This window comes from Eptesicus fuscus, chromosome 20, assembly GCF_027574615.1.
Source record: "Eptesicus fuscus isolate TK198812 chromosome 20, DD_ASM_mEF_20220401, whole genome shotgun sequence".
NCBI lineage: Eukaryota > Metazoa > Chordata > Mammalia > Chiroptera > Vespertilionidae > Eptesicus > Eptesicus fuscus.
The window spans coordinates 2428221-2448984 of NC_072492.1; the positions used below are offsets into that span (position 1 = coordinate 2428221).

The following is a 20764-nucleotide window of genomic DNA, read 5'->3' on the forward strand; positions in this document are numbered from 1 at the left end:
ACTATGTTTTGGTTTATATGACTACTAGAGGCCCAGTGCACGAAATTCATACACTGGTAGGGTCCCTAGCAGCTGCTGGCTGCCAGCCAGGGCCCCCCTCCCTTCTCCCAGCCGGCCCCGCCCCCTGGTCGAACTCCTAGACAACTCCCGATTGAGGAGACAATTTGCATACTATGCTTTTATTATAGAGGATTACTAAAAAGCTTTATCAAACTCCTTCATTTTAGTTATATTTATGAGTTCTTAACAACTTTTTGAGATTTTAAAGCCAATTATTATCCAAGCTATTTTTCTGACAAATTTTGTAACAGAAATAAATAACAAATTTATTTCTGCAGAGAAAGAGAGAAAGGAAAAGAGAGAGATTTGTTGTTCCACTTATTTATGCATTCACTGATTGCTTCTTGTATGGGCCCTGATCGGAGATTGAACCTGCAACGCCCAGCTCTCTTTCGGTTACTCTGCACAGAATATTTTTTTCTGTCCTCTCATTTTCAGCCTATTTGTCATGTTGTGAGTCACTTTGTCATTAAAATGAGTCTCCTATAGACAGCGTATCCTCTCTAATAAAAGAGTAATATGCAAATTAACCATCACTCTGCTACATAAGCCATGCACACCAGCCAAGCCACGTCCACCAGCCAATCAGGGCGAGTATGCAAATTAACCCCAACCAAGATGGCTACCAGAAGGGAGGCTTGGGTTTCCTGGCAACAGAGGAAGCCAAGCTTTCCACACACTCTGGCGGGCCAAGGCCTCCACTCAAGGATACAAAGTTTCAATTATTGAAGGTAAACAAATCCAAACAGAAACGGCTGCTGGCCATGGAGTGAGCAGGAGGCTTGGCTCCGCTCCAGGCTACAAAGTTTCAATTGTAGAAGGTAAATAAATTCCAGATACCAGGGCCTCTGCTTGGGTCACCAGGGGCGTGGCTGGCCTGCAAACCACCACAGGCCCCTCACCCAGGCCTCTCCACACCCCAAGGGAACCCCATCCTGATCCAGGACACCCTTCATGGCAAACCAGCTGGTCCCCACCTGTGCACCAGGCCTTTATCCTATCTAATAAAAGGGTAATATGCAGATTGACCATCACTCCAACACACAAGATCAAGATAGCTGCCCCTATGTGGTCAAGATCCTGCCCCCATGTGGACACAAGATGGCCACCACAAGATGGCCAGCAGGGGAGGGCAGTTGGGAGGGACCAGGCCTGCAAGGGAAGGCAGTTGAGAGGGACCAGGCCTGCAAGGGAGGGCAGTTGGAGGCAATCAACCCTGCAGAGGAGGGCAGTTAGGGGTGACCAGGCCGGCAGAGGAGGGAAGTTGGGGACAAACAGGCTGGCAGGGGAGCAGTTAGACATCAATCAGGCTGGCATGGGAGTGGTTAGGGGGTGATCAGGCTGTCAGGTAGAAGCAGTTAGGGGAAATCAGGAAGGCAGGCAGGTGAGCAGTTGGGAGCCAGCAGTCCTGGATTGTCAGAGGGATGTCCAGTGGGATTGGGCCTAAACGGGCAGTTGGACATCCCTTGAGGGGTCCCAGATTGGAGAGGGTACAAGCTGGGCTGAGGGACACCCCCCCGCCCCCATGCACGAATTTCATGCACTGGGCCTCTAGTAGTTAGATAATGTTTTTAATCTGTTCTGTCAAGATCTGTCATTTTTATTAGAGATTTTTTAAAAAATATGTTTTTATTGATTTCAGAGAGGAAGGGAGAGGGAGAGAGAGAAACATCAATGATGAGAGAGAATCATCGATTGGCTGCCTCTTGCACACACCCTATTGGGGACTGAGCCCACAACCCGGGCATGTGCCCTTGACTGGAATTGAACCTGGGACCCTTCAGTCCATAGGCTGATGCTCTATTCAGAGCCAAACCAGCCAGGGCTTTATTGGAAATTTTGTCCTATTTTATTTAAAGTAACTACTAATAAGGACAGACTTTCTTTGCCCTTTTACTATTTGCTTTCTGTATGTCTTACACTTGTTTTGTCTCTCATTTTCTCCATTACTGCCTTCCTCTGTGTTTAGTTGATTTTTTTTAGTGAACTGTTTTGAATCCATTCTCATTTCATATATATATCGTATTTTCCAGCATATAAGATGACTTTTTAATCCAGGAAAATCTTCTCAAAAGTCGGGGGTCGTCTTATATGCCGGGTGTCATCTTATAGGGCAGATATATCCCAAACTCTATATTTTAACTGGAAAAGTTGGGGGTCGTCTTATATGCCCAGTCGTCTTATACGCTGGAAAATACGGTATATATATTCTAGATATTTCCTTCATGGTTATCATGGGGATTATATCTAACATCTTAAATTTATAACAATGTCTTTTGTATTGATACCATCTTAACTTTGTTAGCATACACTATCCTACTCTGATACAGATCTGCCACCCACCTCTTACATTGTTGGTGTCAAAGTACATCTTTACACATGTGTGTCCAATAACATATTTATAATTCTTTTCCTGCATTTGTCCTTTAAATTATGCAGGGCATGAAATGTGGATTCATTTCTTTTTATAGCTGGCTTTTATCTTTGTCCAAGTTCCCTTTCCTGGGGGTCTTTATTTGTGCATATAACTTTAAGTTACTCACTAGCATCCTTTCCTTTCAACCTGAAGGACTCCCTTTAGCCATTCTTTTAGGGCAGGTCTATTGGCAAAAAATATCCCTTAACATTTGTTTATCTGAGTGTGCTCTAAATTTCTCCTTCATTTTAAAAAACATTTTTATCGATTGTAGAGAGAGAGGAAAGGAGAAAGAGAGAGAAACGTTGATGTGAGAGAAGCATCCATCCATTGCCTCCCGTATGCACTTGGACCAGGGATTGAATCCGCAACCTGGGCATATGCCCTGACTGGAATCAAACTTGTGACCTTTTGGTTCATGTGAAGAAGCTCAACCAATTGAACCACCCAACCAGGGCTCTCCTTCATTTTTTAAGATTACTTTTGTCAGTCAAAACCGGTTTGGCTCAGTGGATAGAGCGTCGGTCTGCGGACTGAAAGGTCCCAGGTTCGATTCCGGTCAAGGGCATGTACATTGGTTGCGGGCACATCCCCAGTAGGGGGTGTGCAGGAGGCAGCTGGTCGATGTTTCTCTCTCATCGATGTTTCTAGCTCTCTATCCCTCTCCCTTCCTCTCTGTAAAAAATCAATAAAATATATTTAAAAAAAAGATTACTGTTGTCAGATATAAAAATTTTGGTTGATATATATATATATATATATATATATTATATATATATATATTTTAGTCATCAAATTTGTCATTCCACTGCCCTATGGCCTTCATGGTTTCTGATGAGGCTGCTAATCTTACTGATGATACCTTTTATATGATGAGTTCCTTCTTTCTTGCTGATTAAAACTTTCTCTTTGTCTTTTGACTATTTGATTGTAATGCATTCTGCTGTGGATGTCATTGAGTGAGTTGAGCTTCTTGGATGTGTAGATTTATGTTTTTCTGGTGGCCACTAATCTACTCCAGTCTCTGTGGATTTGCCTATTCTGGACATGTCACATAAATGAAACCATCTATAATAATAAAATCATAATATGCAAATTGACCGAGTGGCTGAACAGCTGAACGACCATGACCTTCCGGATGAAGCCGGAGCTGTAAGGGCCAAGGCAGCCGTCACGGCTGTGAGGGCCAAGCCGCTTGCACGAATGTTGTGCATCGGGCCTCTAGTCCAATATGTGGTCCTTTGTGACTAGTTTATTTCACTTATCATAATGTTTTTAAGGCTCATTCGTGTTGTAGCATGTATCATACTTAATTTCTTTTTATAGCTGAATAATGGATATATCACATTTTACTTACCTATTCAACAGTTCATGGATATTTGGGTTGCTTATATTTTGGGCTATTGTGAATAATGCTGCTACAAACACTCATCTACAACTTTTCGTGTGGATATAGCTTTCAATTCTTTAGGGTAAGCACTCGGGTGGGATTGCTGGGTGTACAGTAATTCTGTGATTACCCATTTGAAGAGCTTCCAGACTGTTTTTGAAACTAGCTACACCATTTTATGTCCCTGCCACATTCTTGCCAACGTTTATTTTCCTCTTTAAAAAAATTATTAAAAAAACAAACACACACACACACACACATGCACACACACACACACACACATACACACACACACACACATAAATAAAATAAAAAGGTCCAGTGCCCTCCTTGTTTGACGGGCATTTCCCCATGGCTCATGCTGTTGAGCACCTTTTCTTGTACTTCTGGGCTTGTCTTTTGCATTTCCATCTCTCTCTGTACATTGGTTTAGCTCCCTGTCTGGTTTTAAGGACAATTGCCGCCATGCCATGCCTCCACTGCTTTCCAGCTTTATGTCATTCTTTGAGCGTGTTCTGTACCTTTGTCACTGACGGGATTCTGTAGTCTTCCAATGCCCTCCGGTCTAGCTGGGGCAGAAATGTAAGTTGCATCTGATTGGGTTTTGTGGGTTTGGCCCTGTGAGTACAGCGTTAAGGTCACAAATCACTAAATATTTAAATGTTACAGAAAGCCATAAAGAATATAGAATACCTGTAATTTACAATACTAGATGTAATCGATGTTAACATTTTATTTTCTTTCTGCTGTTTTTTTTTAAAGAAATTAAACATTACAGTAAAATTTGTTTTTAGTTATGATTGCATTCTTCTGTGAATAACAGGAAAAATCAAATAACTTGTTAGAGCAGACTGGCTGCAGGAAATCCGGCCGTGGCTGTGGAGGGCAGTGCCTGCCGCAGGGTGAGGGCCTCTGCAGGGCCATCACGGGGGTGAGTCACAGGTGTAGCTGGACTGGGGGCTGGGACACCACCTGTGCTTCCCGGGATGCTCCACATCCGGGCAGGGGCTGCAGCACCCTCTCCTCAGCACAAAGACGCATCTGCTGCCAAGCCGTGTGCGATGGGTTGGATCAACCCATAGAAGGGGCACTGTATGGGCTAATTAAAGTCCTGGTCCCAGGCTTAGCTTATCGTGTTTCTCTGACATACATGGGTCATGGACCAAGATGGCTCCAGCGTTGCTACTGTATTCAAGTTAGTAGGAACAAGGAGGGAGGGGAGAACAAAACACTCACACACTCTCTTTAAAAATATGTCCTGAGTGTAGCCCTGGCTGGTGTGGCTCAGTTAGTTGAGTGTCGTCCTGTGCACCAAAAGGTCACCAGTTTGATTCTTAGCACATGTCCGGGTTGCAGGCTCAATCGCCGGTCACAGTGCATGCCAGAGGCAGCTGATTGATGTTTCTCTCTCACATTGATGTTTCACTCTCTCTCCCACTTCCTTCCTCTTTCACTCTAAAAAAATAAAATAAAATAAATCAGTCAACAAAAACTTTTTATTTATTTATTTATTTATATTTATTTATTTATTTATAAGTATTTCCTGAAAGTTGCCCATACCAATTTTGATTTTATCCTGTTGGCCAATATTTAGTCACATGATTATACCAAGTTGCAAGAAATGTACAAGTAGCCTTTAACTCTGATGAGCTTATTTCTGTGAAAGATAAAAAAATGGATTTTGGTAGACAAATTGTGGTCTCTGCCAAGAAATGTTAACAGTTGTGGCTCTTAAAGTCCTCATACATTCATCTTGCCAAATCTCAGGCATGCTCCTGCTTGAAAAAGAAGTTCCCTGAAAAAGTTATCATTTTATTAATGGGAATGTTAATGTAAGAAATGTCCTGACCTGTGGAGAATGTTTATAGGAGTTTATCTGAGCCAAACTGCTAACATAGGACAGGGAGAAAGATCTCAGGTTCTGCAGAGAGTAACAGTTTGCAGCTTCTTTTATGCATTTGAAAGTAAGGATGATTACATGGAGGTGGGAGAAAGCGAGGTGGGGGTGGGATTTTAGGATAGTTAACAAGTTTATGTGCTTTCTTGAGGGTGTTATTTCAAAGGTGTATTAACCTAAATGCACACAAACAGGGACAGGGCTAGCTTAAGGCAAAGATATATATATAAGAACTAGAGGCCCGGTGCATGAAATTTATGCATGGGGTGGGGAGGTGTCCCTCAGCCCAGCCTGCACTCTCTCCAATCTGGGACCCCTAGAGGGATGTCCGACTCCCCGTTTAGGCCTGACTGGGCCTAAATGGTCAGTCAGACATCCCTCTCACAATCCAGGACTGCTGGCTCCCAACTATTTGCCTGCCTGCCTTCCTGATTGCCCCTAACTGCTTCTGCCTGCCAGCCTGATCACCTCCTAACCACTCACCTGCCAGCCTGATTGATGCCTAATTGCTCCCCTGCCAGCCTGATTGCCCCTAACTGTCCTCCCCTGCAGGCCTGGTCACCCCTAACTGCCCTCCCCTGCAGGCATGGTCACCCCTAACTGCCCTCCCCTGCAGGCCTGGTCACCCCTAACTGCCCTCCCCTGCAGGCCTGGGTTCTCCCCAACTGCCCTCCCCTGCAGGCCCAATCGCCCCCAACTTCCCTCCTCTGCTGGCCTGGTCACCCTTAACTGCCCTCCCTTGCAGGCCTGGTCCCTTCCAACTGCCCTCCCTTGCTGGCCATCTTGTGGCAGCCATCTTGTGTCCACATGGGGGCATCCATCTTTGACCACATGAGGGCAGCCATCTTGTGTGTTGGAGTGATGGTCAATTTGCATATTACTCTTTTATTAGATAGGATATATATATATCTAATATATATATCCTATATTGATTGTAGGATATATATATATATATATATATATATATACACACACACATACACACACACACATATATATATGTATATATATATATATATATATATATAAATATTTTTTTTTTTTTTAAACTAAAGGTTATATGCCTAGGGAGTGACTTACCCACTATAACATGCCCAGTTAGGAATTTATTATCAGACTGGAGGCCCAGTGCATGAATTTGTGCATGGGTTGGGTCTGGCCGGCCCTGCCCCAATCAGGGTGGATCGGGGCCGGGCCTGTTGGGAGGAGGAGATGGCGGGAAGTTGGCCGGCCAGCCCACCCCAATCAGGGCCCAATCAGGTCCGGGCCAGCTGGCGGGGGTGGGGGGTGCATAGGTGATTGGCCGGCAGGCCCTGCCCTGATCAGGATGCGGGGGCCAATTGGGGGTCAGCAGCCGGGGGAGGGGCCGTGGGAGGTTTGCCGGCCAGTCCCACCCCTATTTGGTTTGGGGGGGGTGATCGGGGGCAGAGCCAGCTGGGGGTAGGGGCTGTGGGCCAATCAGGGTGGTGGGGGCTTATCGGAGGTGGGGCCGGCCATGGGGAGAGACTGTGGGTGGTGGGCTGGTTGGCCCCACCCCCAAATGGGGTGCAGGGGGCCAATCGGGGGCCAACCACCTGGGGGAGGGGCCATCAGTGGTTGGCTGGCCGGCCCTGGCCCTGATTGGAGTGGGGGGTATCGGGGATGGAGCTGGCTGAGGGGAGGGGCCACAGGCCGATTAGGGTGGTAAGGGCTCATTGGGGGTGGGGCCAGCTGGGGGGAGGGGTTGCAGGAGGTTGGCCAGCTGGCCCCATCCCCTATTGGGGTGGGGGGGTTGATCAGGAGTGGGGCTGGCTAGGGGGAGGGGCTGCGGGTTGATTGGGGTGGGGCCAATTGGGGGGAGGGGCCATGGGAGGTTGGCCAGCTGGCCCCACCCCACGATCGGGCCAGTTCGCTGGCCGCAGTGGGCATCATAGCGACCGGTCGTTCCGGTCATTACAGCTTTCCGGTCACTGGCTTTTTATATGTATATAGACTAGAGGCCCAGTGCACAAAATTCATGCACATTAGTGTCCCTAGACCTGGCCAGAGATCATGGCCAGGCCCATCAGGGCCAGGCCGGAGAGGAGGTGATGGTTGCCAGGCTGGGCGTAGAAGGAACGGATGCTGGATGTCGCCGTGACCATCGTCAGCACCCTGCCACCATGTGGTTCCTCACCACTGCACAGTTCCCTGCCTCCCCCCCTTCTCCTTTTCTCGCCGCAGCAGGTGGACAGTAGGCCAATCGGGGCCTGCCAGCCAAGGGGAGGAACAGGCCATGGGAGGTTGGCCGCCGGCCCTGAGGAGGGAGCCTGCCCTCAGACCCTCTAGGAAAGGGGCCATGTCTGCTGCCACCCACCCCTGGTTCCTGATCCCAGCCCGGGGCCTGGCCCCAATCAGGCAATCAGGGTCTGTCGGCCAAGGGAAGGGACAACGGGAGGTTGGCTGGGGCAGGGAGGTTGGCTGTGAGAGTGCACTGACCACCTGGGGGCAGCTCCTGCATGGAGCGTCTGCACCCTGGATGTCAGTGCGCATCATAGTGACCGGTCATTCTGGTCGCTTAGGCTTTTATATAGATATAGATATAGATATAGATATAGATATAGATATAGATATAGATATAGATATAGATATGGGTATGGGTATGGGTATGGGTATGGGTATGGGTATGGGTATGGATATAGATATAGATATAGATATAGATATAGATATAGATATAGATATAGATATAGATATAGATATAGATAGATTACCTTGTGAGTCACTTTTTATAAAACCCCCTTTTCATCCACATGTCCCCCTTTTGGTCAAAAATCAATCCAAAGGATGCAATGATAGCAAATATTTTGGTTGGATACTCTCTTTTCTGTAGTCTCACAGCTCTAGGAAAGCTCATTCCTAGGAAGTTTCAGTATTTTTTTTATTTTTTAAAAATGTATACTTTATTGATTTTTTACAGAGAGGAAGGGAGAGGGATAGAGAGTTAGAAACATCGATGAGAGAGAAACATTGATCAGCTGCCTCCTGCACCCCCCCCCCACTGGGGATGTGCCTGCAACCAGAATCGAACCTGGGACCCTTGAGTTCGCAGGCCAATGCTCTATCCACTGAGCCACACCAGTTAGGGCGGAAGTTTCAGTATTAATGTCATCTTGTTGATGATTGGAGATGGGGCAATACTGTAATTACGGGTTCTGAGTTGAGGCTAAATTTTTTTCAAAAAGGGAATGCAGGTAAATGAAGGGCAGAAAGGGAGCTTCCAGTCAAGATGGCAGAGCAGGTAAATGCAACTCACTCCTCCACAACCACATGAAAAATGCAACAAAAGAATAGAACAGTCATCATTGAGAACTGCCTTAAGTCCAGCTGAACAGAAGCCCTGTAACTAAGGACATACAGAAGAAGCCACATTGAGACTGGTAGGAGGGGCAGAGACATGAAGCAGACTAGTCCTGCATCCATGTGTGGCTGTTAAAAACTGGGAGAGGTATCTTGGCTGTGGAGGTTCCTCCTGAGGAGCAAGGAATCCCAGCCCCACAGCAGGCTCCCCAGCCCACGGTTCCAGGGCCAGGAACAGAAGCCCCATAACTGTTGGCTGTGAAAACCAGCAGAGATTGTGCTGAGTGAGACAGGGCTCCTGGAGTCCCTCACATTTCTCTTTAAGGGCCTGTGCACAGACTTACAGACAGAACTCACTCGCTTTGAGCGCCAGCCCTGAGGCAGCAGCTCAAAAGGCACCAGAGACGTAGAGGAGGGACCGAATTGTCTGGTGTCAGGGTGAGGGCTGCAGGGGCAGCTTTCTCCCAGACAGAAGTGCTGGCAGAGGCCGTTGTTCCTTTGCTGAGCTCTCCCACTGCAGGCAGGTGCCATATCAGAGTCTCCATCAACCTGCCTAACGTGGGTTGCCCCTCCCCGGTGATTCCTGGAGACCCTGCCCCACCCAACTTGCAGGCCTACTCAAGTTGCTTCCAGTGTCTGTTCATGCAAACCTTGTCTTGGCTCATGCTGTGGACGTTCCTAAAATCTCTCCAAGGTTCACAAGTCCTAAACAAGCACCATCTGGCTTTGGTATGCCCTCTATCTCTTGCTAAGAGACTCAAACCCGGCACTAGTGGCATCCAGTCCCCAGCCCCCTCCAAGCCCAGCACAGTGGCAACAATCTGCAGATGACTTTGTAGCTCATACTGCGTGGCCCTGCCAGGGCAAAGGCAGTAGCTGATCTTTGCCTGCACCTCCCCAGAGGCCCAAGAACCAAGAGACTCAAACCCGGCACTAGTGGCATCCAGTCCCCAGCCAAGCCCAGCACAGTGGCAACAATCTGCAGATGACTTTGTAGCTCATACTGCGTGGCCCTGCCAGGGCAAAGGCAGTAGCTGATCTTTGCCTGCACCTCCCCAGAGGCCCAAGAACCAACACACCTGGTGGACAGCTTCACACACCAGAGTGCCACCCAACCACCTCCATGAGTGACACGCACAAGGGGCAGACTCAGCAGGCACCAGAGCCCACTAAAGTGAATCCTGCTTTATAGGGTCAGCCCTTGTACAACAGCTGTACTCACAGCAAATCCTTCCAACCAAGCAACCTGAGGATCAATCCCTCCCACTGACATTCCAACAGCAATGAAGGCTCAACTGCAATCGAGGGCATACACAATCCACACAAAACACACACCTGGATAATGTGGCTCAGGTGACCAAGGAGACTGCAGCCCTAGACCCCACAGGACACCTACTACATAAGGCCACTCTGCCAAAACTGGGGGTGTAGTAGCTCTACATAGAAACAAACACAGGGAGGCAGCAAAAATGAGGAGACAAAGAAACATCCCAAATGAAAGAATAGAACAACATTCCATAAAAAACTTATCCAAAATGGAGATAAGCAATCTACCAGATACACAGTTCAAAACACTGCTTATAAAGATGCTCAATGAACTTTGGCAAAGAATAGATGAACTCAGTGAGACATTTAACAATGAGAGAGGAAACATAAAAGAGAATCAGTCAGAAATGAATAAGACAATAACTAAAATGAATAATACACTAGAGGAAATCAATAGTAAATTAGATAAAATAGAGGACTGAATCATCAATTTGGAAGACAAGGTAACAGAAAATACCCAATTAGAACAGCAAGAAGAAAAAATAATAGAAAAAATTAAGATAGTTTAAGGAGCCTCTGGGCAAACTTCAAGTGTACCAACATTTACATCACAGGGTACCAGAAGGAGAAGAGAGAGACCAATAATTGAAAACCCATTTGAAGAAAATTTCCTTAACCTTGCAAAGGAAATAGACGTATAAGTTTGGGAAGTGCAGAGAGTCCCAAGCGATATGAAACCATATAGTCCCACACCAAGACACATCATAATGGAAATGCCAAAGTTAGAAGGGATCCAAGATTGTGTGGAGTAGATGGAAGTTACACTCACCTCCTCACAGGACCAAACTGGAACTACAACTAAAATATAGAACAATCAACCTGGATAACCAACTGAAGACTAGCTAAACGCGTCTTTTGACCAAGGATCTACAGAAGAAGCCACATGGAGATTGGTAGGAAGGGCAAAGATGCAAAGAGGGAAGGCCCCTGCAGCCAGCTGAGGTGGCTGAGGATCTGAAGGGATATTGCAGCTGCAGGGGTTCCCAGGAGCAGTGGTAGGTTTCAGCCCTATGCTAGGCTCCCCCGCTTAGAGCACAAGAGGTGAGAAGAGGTACCCATATAACATATGGCTGTAAAAATCAGTGGGGATTTTGATTGCCAGAGAGAGACAGGAATTGAAGAAACCTTGATGTCATCTTAAAGGGACAATACACAAAATATCATTTGCAGTCACTCACCCTCCACTCTGGTGGAAGGTGGAGAAGATGAGAGTCATGTGAGGAGAGACTGGGTTTTGTGGCTCTGGGAAGAGAGCGGAAGGGAGAGCTGCTATGGACCTTGTGCTGGGTTCCTCTCCCACACCACAGATGCCATCTTCCTTGGGTTGAGCACTTGCCTCCATACAGCATTAGCCTGGGAGAATGCAATAGCTCCATTCTCCAGACTCCCCGTCACCTGCCCTGCAGAGCTCATGCCCTGCGGATAAGTCCACTGTCTGGGCCTAAGGCGTAGCAGTCCGGGTGGACTCAGACCTTACAGTGACAGAGTTGTGTGGCTCTGGGGCAGAAGTTATTGCCCCCACCATCTCACAAGCCAGGCCAACCACTCCCCCTCACAGCGGAACCACCAGCCCCACCCTCCCAACTCCCAGCGGCTCAGGTTACTGAGCTCAGGCATTCCAGGATGTCCAGGCAGAATTAGGGACAGACTGATTGTGTGGCTCTGTGACAGGGACCATTTTGCCATTGCACACCAAACCTCCTTGCATATAGCTGGATCCTGTTTTTTGGGGGGCCCTGATACACTCTTCTGGCCTCACTCTGATGATTCCCTGAGACCCCACATGACCACAAAGGTCTGGGGGAAACTAGTGGGTGGAAACTAGCTTCAGTGCACCCTGGGACTTTTGCTGAGTGGCCTCAGACCCAGCACTGGCACCCAGTTTGAACATATAGCAATCTGGCTAACATCACTTGCCCCTGCCTACCTGGTGCTACTGAGGACCTACCTCACACAACTTGTGTACTGCCAGAGGCTCTTTGAGTGACTGAGCCTGACAGGCAGCAGGCAATTGGAGGCAGCTCTTGAGGTTCCTTGGGCCTTTTGATGATCTACCTCTGCACTCTGTGCTGGTGGAAGCCAGCGTTAGTGCACAGCGTGGCAGTTCCCACACACATCCAGGCATAGCGAGGTCGTCACAAACTCTGAATCGCTTTGTAGCTCCAAGCAGGTTGCTCAGGGCCAGTAACAGGCAGTGTCTGCCATTGACCTGAACCAGAGTCCCTCCAAGAGCTCCCAGAAACAACACACCCAGTGGCCAGCTTTAGACCTCAATAGAGCATGATCCAATTAGCTCCATAGCAGCACCTTCAAAGGAAGACCTTGGCAGGCACCAGAGCCTGCTGAAGAGAATTCCACTTCGTGTGGTCAGCACCCACACAGCGGCTCATACACTGTGGTCAGGGCTGATCCTCACATTCAGCCAGCCTGAGGGTCAACCCCATGAGTAGATGGGCCCACAGCAATCAAGACTCAGTTACAACAGGGGACTCACATAATGCACACAAGGGACATTTCTGGAGCACCCAGCTAAGGAGCCAAGGAGACTGCACCACTTGGTCCCACAGAACAGCTACTACGTACTGGTAAGGCCACACTACCAAGACAGAGACATGATAATAAAACTGTATTAAAAAATAATACTTTAAGGGACATTTGGGACCACATTTAGTGTAACGGCATCTGAATCATAGAGATTCCAAAAGGAGAACAGTAAGAGGTTGAGAATCTATTTGAAGAAATAGTGAATGAAAACTCCCCTAGCTTGGTGAAGAAAAAGATACACAAGCCTGGAAGCACAGAGAGTATCCCACAAGATGAAGCCAAAGAGGCCCACACCAAGACACATCAAAATTAAATGGCAAAGGGTAAAGACAACAAGAGAGCTCTCATAAGACTGTCAGTTGATTTCTCAACAGATATTTCAGGCCAAAAGAAATTGGCATAAAATATTTAAAGTGATAAAAAACAAAGGCCTACAACCAAGACTACTTTACTCAAACTTTCACTTCAAATTAAAAGATAAATTAAGAGCTTCCCAGACAAGAACAAGCTAAAGGAGTTTATTACCACCAAATCAGTATTATAAGAAATTTTAAAGGATCTTCTTTAAGAAGAAGAAAGAAAAAACAGAGGAACATAGTTTTAATCATTTTAAATAAAAATGACATAAATGTTCCAATCAAAAGACATAGGTCAGCTGAATGGATAAGAAAGCATGACCCTTCTATATATGCTGTCTACCAGAGACCCCCCTCAAAACAAAAGACACACACAGACTAAAAGTAAAGGGATAGAAAAAGGTATTTTATGCAAATGGAAATTTTTAAAAACGCTGGGGTGACAATACTTATATCAGGCAAAATAGACTTTAAAACAAAAACTATATTAAGAAACAAAAAAGGTCATAAAGGGAGAGACCAACAGTAATACAATCATAGTAGAAAAATTTAACACCCCATTGACATCAATGGATAGATCTTTCAGAAAGAAAATCAACCACAACACAGCAGCTTTAAATTACACACTAGATCATATGGATTTAGTTGATATCTTCAGAGCATTTCACCCTAAAGCAGCAGAAAATACATTTTTTTCAAGTGCACATGAAACATTTTCTAGGATAGACCACGTTAGGACACAAAACACGTATCAATAATTTTAAGAAGATTGAAATCATACCAAACATCTTTTCTGATCACATGGCATGAAACCAGAAATCAATCACAAGAAGAAAACTGAAAAACACGAAAACACATGGAGGCTAAAAAACATGTTACTAAACAATGAATGGGTTAATGATGAGATCAAAGAAGAAATCAAAAGATACCTTGAAACAAATGAAAATGAAAACAACACAACCTAAAATCTATGGGACACAGCAAAAGCAGTCCTAAGGGAAAATTCATAGCATTACAGGCCTACCATAAGAAATAAGAAAAATCTCAAATAAACAATCTACACTTAAAGGAACTAGAAAAAGAACAATTTACAAAGCCCAAAGCAAATGGAAGGAAGGAAATAAAGATCAAAGTGGAAATGAATGACATAGAGAATTTTAAAAAGTACAAAAGATCAATGAAACCAAGAACTGGTTCTTTGAAAAGATAGACAAGATTAGCAAACCTTTAACCAGACTCATCAAGAAAAAAAGAGAAGGTTCCAGTGTTTAGTAGTCGCGGTTGATTGGTGGGCAATAACCGAGCCAACGTGCTGCGGAATCTGCTGTCTCTTCGTCAGATTTCCCAGAGGACCGTAAGTACTGCTTCACGCAGGCAGTTTGAGAATAAAGTTCGAGAGAAACAAAAGCTATTTCAGGAGGACAATGGAATTCCAGTGCATCTAAAGGGTGGGGTAGCTGATGCCCTCCTGTATAGCGCTACCATGATTCTTACAGTTGGTGGAACAATTTATGCCATATATCAGCTGGCTGTGGCTTCATTTCCCAAGAAGCAGGGTTGACTTCAGTTATCCTCCCAGCAATCAGCTGGTTCAGTTTCATTCAGCTCTCTATGGACCAGTAAGCTGACAATAACTGAGTTCTTCTTTGGGATCAATATTTACTGACTTGTACTAACTGCCACCAATAAAGCAGTCTTTACCATGAAAAAAAAAGAAAAGGAGAGAAGACCCATATAAATAAAATCATTAGTGAAAGAGGAGAAGTGACAATTGAACCAAAGAAATACAAAAGATTACAAGAAAATATTTGAACCACGATTTGCCAACAAGTTGGACAATACAGAAGAAATGGCTAAGTTCCTAGAAACATACAATCTCCAAAACCAAATAAAGAAGAAACAGAAAATCTGAAGAGTTGATTACAACTAATGAAATTGAAGTAGTAATAAAAAAATTAAAAAAAACCTTTCAACAAACAAATGTCCTGGATCTGATGGCTTCACAGGTGAATTTTATCAAACATTCAAAGAACTAACACCTATTGTTCTCAAACTATTTTTTTTTTCATCAAGGAAAGGGAAGACTCCCAAGCTCATTTTATGAGGTCAGCATTATCCTAATTTCAAAATCAGATAAAGACACTACAAAAAAAGAAAATTATAGGCCAATATTCCTGATGCACATAAACACAAAAATTCTCAACAAAATATTAGCAAACTGAATCCAGCAATACATTAAAAAGGCATACATCATAGTCAAGTGGGATTCAAGGTTGGTACAATATCCAAAAATCAATTAATGTGATGTACCACATAAACAAGGTTAAAAATCATATGATCATATCTATAAATGCAGGGAAAGCATTTGACAAAAACCAACACCCATTTATGCTGAAAACTCTCAGCAAAGTGGAAATAGAGGGAAATATTTCAACATAATTAAGGCCATCTGTAAGAAATCCATGGCTAAAATCATACTTAATAGGGAAAAAATAAATCATTTCCCTTAAGATCAGAAATAAGAAAGGGATGTTTATTTTCACCACTCTTATTCAACATAGTTCTGGAATCCTAGCCATAGCAATAAGCCAAGAAGAAGAAATAAAAGGCATCCAATTGAAAAGGAAGAAGTAAAACTCATTGTTTGCTGATGACATGATACTGTATAGAGAGACCCCCTAAAGATCTCACCCAAAACTACTAGAACTGATAAATTAATCCAATAAAGTAGCAGGATACAAAATAAGTATTCAGAAATCAGTTTAATTTTTATACACCAAATATGGGAACCTAAGAAAACAATCCCATTTACAATTGCATCAAAAAAATAAAATCAGCCCTAGCCCATGTTGCTAACTGGTTAGAGGGTCTGCCCTCAGACTGAAGGATCATGGGTTTGATTCCTGATCAAGGGCATGTACCTGGGTTGCAGGTTTGATCCCCTGCCCTGTTTGGTGTGTGTGCAGGAGGCAACCAATTGATGTGTCTCTCTCACATCAATGTTTCTCTCTCTCTCTCTCTCTCTCTCTCTCTCTCTCTCTCTCTCTTTCTTCTTCCTCTCTCTCTCTCTTCTCTCTCTCTCTCTTCTTCTTCTTCTTCTTCTTCTTCTTCTTCCCTCTCTCTCCCTCTCCCTCTCCCTCTCCCCCTCCCATCCTCCCTCCCACTCTGTCTAAAAATCAATGAGGAAAATATCCTCAGGTGAGGATTTATCCCTGAAGAAATAAATTGAAGAAAATACAAATAAATGGAAGTATATGCCATGCTCATGAATAGGAAGAATTAACATTGTTAAAAATGTTTATGCTCTCCAAAGCAATCTACACATTCAACTCAATTCCTATCAAAATATCAATGACATATTTCACAGAACTAGGAAAAAATAATCCAAAAATTTATATGGAACCATAAAAGACTCCAAATAGCCCCAGCAATCTTGAGAAAAAATAAAGTTGGAGGAATCACACCATCTGATATCAAATATATTCTGGCATGGAAACACACCTATAGATCAACAGAACAAAGAGCCCAGAAATAAACCCATGTCTATATGGTCAATTAATATTTAACAATGGGGGGAAAACAGTCTATTCAATAAAAGGTGCTGAGAAAACTGGACAGATACATGCAAAACAATGAAACTAGACCTCCTTGTTACACCATATGCAAGAAAAAACTCAAAATAAATTAAAGACTTAAATTTAAGATTCAAAACCATGAAACTACAGAAGAAAAAACAGGCAGTAAAATTTTGTACATTTCTCCTAGTAATATTTTTTTCTGACATTTTTTCTCACACCAGGGAAACAAAATAAAAAATAAACAAATGAGACTATAGCATAATAAAAAGATTTTGCACAGCAAAAAATATTATCAACAAAAAGACAGCCCACTGAATGGGAGAACATATTTGTCAATGATACACATTTGTTAATGGGTTAATATCCAAAACTCATAAAGAACTCATGCAACTCAACACCAAAACAAAATCCACTTAAAAATGGTTAGAGAACCTGAATAGACAATCTCCAAAGAGAATATACAGATGGCCAATAGACATGTGAAAAGATGTTCAACATCACTAATCATCAGAACAATTCAAATTAAAACCACAATGAGATGTCACCTCACATCTGTCAGAATAGCTACCATCAATAAAACAACAAACAATAAGTATTGACAAAGATATGGAGAAAAGGGAACCTTCATGCCCTGTTGGCAGGAATGCAGATTGATGCAGCCACTAAGGAAGACAGTATGTATAGTCCTCAAAAAATTAAAAATGTAACTGCCTTGTAACCCAGCAAATACACTTCTGGGTATATATCTGAAGGTACCCAAATTACTAATTTGAAATAATATATGCACCTCCATGTTCACTGCAGCATTATTTACAATAGCTAAGCTATGGAAGAAACCCAACTACCCATCAATAGATGAGTGGATAAAAAAGCTGTGGTACACATATACAATGGACTATTAAACAGCCATAAAAAATAATGAAATCTTACCATTTGCAAAAGCATGGATGGATGTAGAGGATATTGTGCTCAGTGAAATAAGTCAGTCAGTGAAAGACAAATACCGTATGAGTTCACTTATATGTGGAATCCAAATAACAATATAAACAAACAAAAAAACAGAAACATACTCACAGGTACAGAGAATAGACTGATGGTTGCCAGAGGAGAGGGGCATTGGGGGATTGGGTGAAAAAGATGAAGGGATTGAGAAGTACAGATTGGTTGTTACAAAATAGTATTGGGGATGTAAAATATAGAATAGGAAATATAGTCAATAATATTATATAATAAAAGGCTAATATGCAAATAGACCAAAGGTGGAACAACCAGTTGCTATGACGTGCGCTGACCACCAGGGGGCATGTGCAGAACATGGCGGGCGTTGGCCACAGCGGGATGGTGGAGCAGGTGAGCGGGGGTGCCAGACCAAGGCGGGGTGCCGGTCACTGTCATTGGGGCGAGCCTCTGGTGGTTACTGACAATTCTTTGCTCCTGCACGCTGAGGTCCTGCCTGGCGTTCGCACATGCTGCCAGCCCCGCTCGCACCCGCTGCTGGCGCCGGCCCCACCGCTCGCACCCACCGCCAGTGCTGGAGCCACCGTTCACTCCCACTGCCAGTGCCCAGCGCTGGTCTCAATCACTGGGCGCTGTCAGTGGGTGTAAGCGGCTGCTGGCCCCCATTGCCCCTGTGGGCTTCTCCATCTCCCCCTGCTCCTGAGGGGCAATCGGGGCAGCAGCCACCGCTTGCACCCACTGACAGCGCCAGCCCCGCTTGCACCCACTACTGGCGCTGGCCCCAATCGCTTTGCGTCGTCAGCGGGTGCGAGCAGGGCGGTGCTGTCAGCGGGTGGGAGCGGCGGCGGGGGTGGGGTTGCTGGCAGACAGGGGACCAGGGCTGCAGCAGGAGAGGCAGGCGGGGTTGCGGAGGATGGGCTGAGACCCACCCCTGTGCCTACCACAGCCTCACCACCCACAGCTCCTTTCAAGGTGCATGAGTTCATGCGCTGGGCCCCTGGTATTGTAATAATTATGTATGGTGCCAGTTGGGTACTAGAAATATCATGGGAAATGCTTTGTAAATTATACTGTTGTCCAACCACTATGCTGCACACCTGAAACTGGTACAACATAATACTTAATGTAAACTATAATTAGGAAAAAAATTTAAAATAATAATAAAATGCCAAAAGTTGAAGACAGTGAGAATTGTAAAAGCACTAAGAAAAAAAGAAGTTAGGCCCTGACTGGTTTGGCTCGGTGGCTAGAACATCGGCCTGTGGACTGAAAGGTCCCAAGTTTGATTCCAGTCAAGAGCATGTACCTTGGTTGCGGGCACATCCCCAGTAGGAGGTGTGAAGGAGGCAGCTGATCGATGTTTCTAACTCTCTATCCCTCTCCCTTCCTCTCTGTAAAAAAATCAATAAAATATATTTTTTTCAAAAGAAGTTAGTTGCCTACAAGGAAGCTCCCATAAGACTGTCATCTGATTTCTCAACAGAAACTTTGCAGGACAAAAGGGATTGGCATGGGATATTTATAGTGATAAAAACCAAGATTATTCTACCCAGCAAGGCTATCATTTAGAATTGAAGGACTGATAAAGAGCTTCCCAGGCCAAAAAAAGATCTAAAGGAGTTCATCACCACCAAACCAGTATTTCGTGAAATGTTAAAGGGTCTTCTTGATGATGAAGCAGAAGGAGAAGAAAAAAGAGAAGAAGAAGGAGGAGGAGATAGAAGAGGAGGATGAGGAGAGGGAGGAAAAGAGAGAGGAGGAAGAAGAGAAAAAGATAAAAAATATAAATAACCAGCCCTAGCCGGTTTGACTTAGTGGATAGAGCATCAGCCTATGGACTGAAGGTCCTGGGTTTGATTCTGGTCAAGGGCTCGTACCTCGGTTGCAGGCTCCTGGTCCTAGTCAGGGTGCATGCAAGAGGCAACCAGTGGATGTTTCTCTCTCACATCAATGTTTCTCTCTCTCTCCCCTTCCACTATCTCTAAAAATCAATGAGAAAATATCCTCAAGTGAGGATTTAAAAATATATATGAATAACCAAAAGACATGGCTGAATTGATAAGAAAACAAGACCCACACATATGCCACCTAAAAGAGACTTACTCCTGTTAGACACACGCAGACTTAAAGTAAAGGGGTGGAAAGATATATTTCATGAAAATGGAAACAACAAAAAAAGCTGGGGAAGCAATACTTACACCAGACAAAATAGACTTTAAAACAAAGGCTATAACAAGAGACAAAGAAGGATCCAGCAGTTCCACTAATGAGTCTTTATCTGAAAAAATCCAAAACACTAATTTGAAAAGACGTATGCATTCCACGTTCATTGCAGCATCATTTAAAGTAGCCAAATTATGGAAGCAACCTAAGTGCCCATCAATAGATGAATGAATAAAGAAGATGTAATATACATAAATGGAATATTACTGCACCATAAAAAGGAATGAAATCCTGCCTTCTGCAACAACATGGATGAGCCTAGAGGGCATAATTCAGTCAGAGAAAGACAAATGGCATATGATTTCATTTATATGTGGAATCTAAAAAACAAAGTAAATGAACAAAGAAAACAGAAACAAACTCATAGATATGGAGAACATTTTGATGGTGCTAGATGGGAGTGGGGTTGGGGGAATGGATGAAAAAAGGAAGGGATTAAGAACATAGGATGAAAAAAGGAAGGGATTAAGGGGAAATGATGAACAACATAGACTGATGAACAAGAACAGACCCAGAAACAAGGAGGCATCGATCGGACTGTCGGGCCTCAGAGGGAGGGTAGGGGAGGGTCGGGGAAGGGGGGAGAGATCAACCAAAGGACTTGTATGCATGCATATGAGCCTAACCAATGGTTAAGGACAACAGGGGGTTGGGGCATCCGTGGGGAGGGGTGTGGGATGGGAATGGGGGGATGAGGACAAA

The 20764-nt window shown here is 44.4% G+C and overlaps 2 protein-coding genes across 2 annotated transcripts in view; both read left to right on the forward strand.

The window, feature by feature from the left end:
* ALDH3A2 (aldehyde dehydrogenase 3 family member A2) overlaps positions 1 to 20764 on the forward strand; it is a 121498-nt gene that overhangs the window by 67462 nt on the left and 33272 nt on the right. The window lies entirely within an intron of this gene.
* LOC129147386 (cytochrome c oxidase subunit 7A2, mitochondrial-like) lies at positions 11288 to 15012 on the forward strand. Its single transcript, XM_054709331.1, has 2 exons — positions 11288 to 11297; positions 14609 to 15012. Exons 1-2 carry the CDS (start codon positions 11288 to 11290, stop codon positions 14863 to 14865), a joined length of 267 nt encoding a protein of 88 aa, XP_054565306.1. The 3' UTR covers positions 14866 to 15012.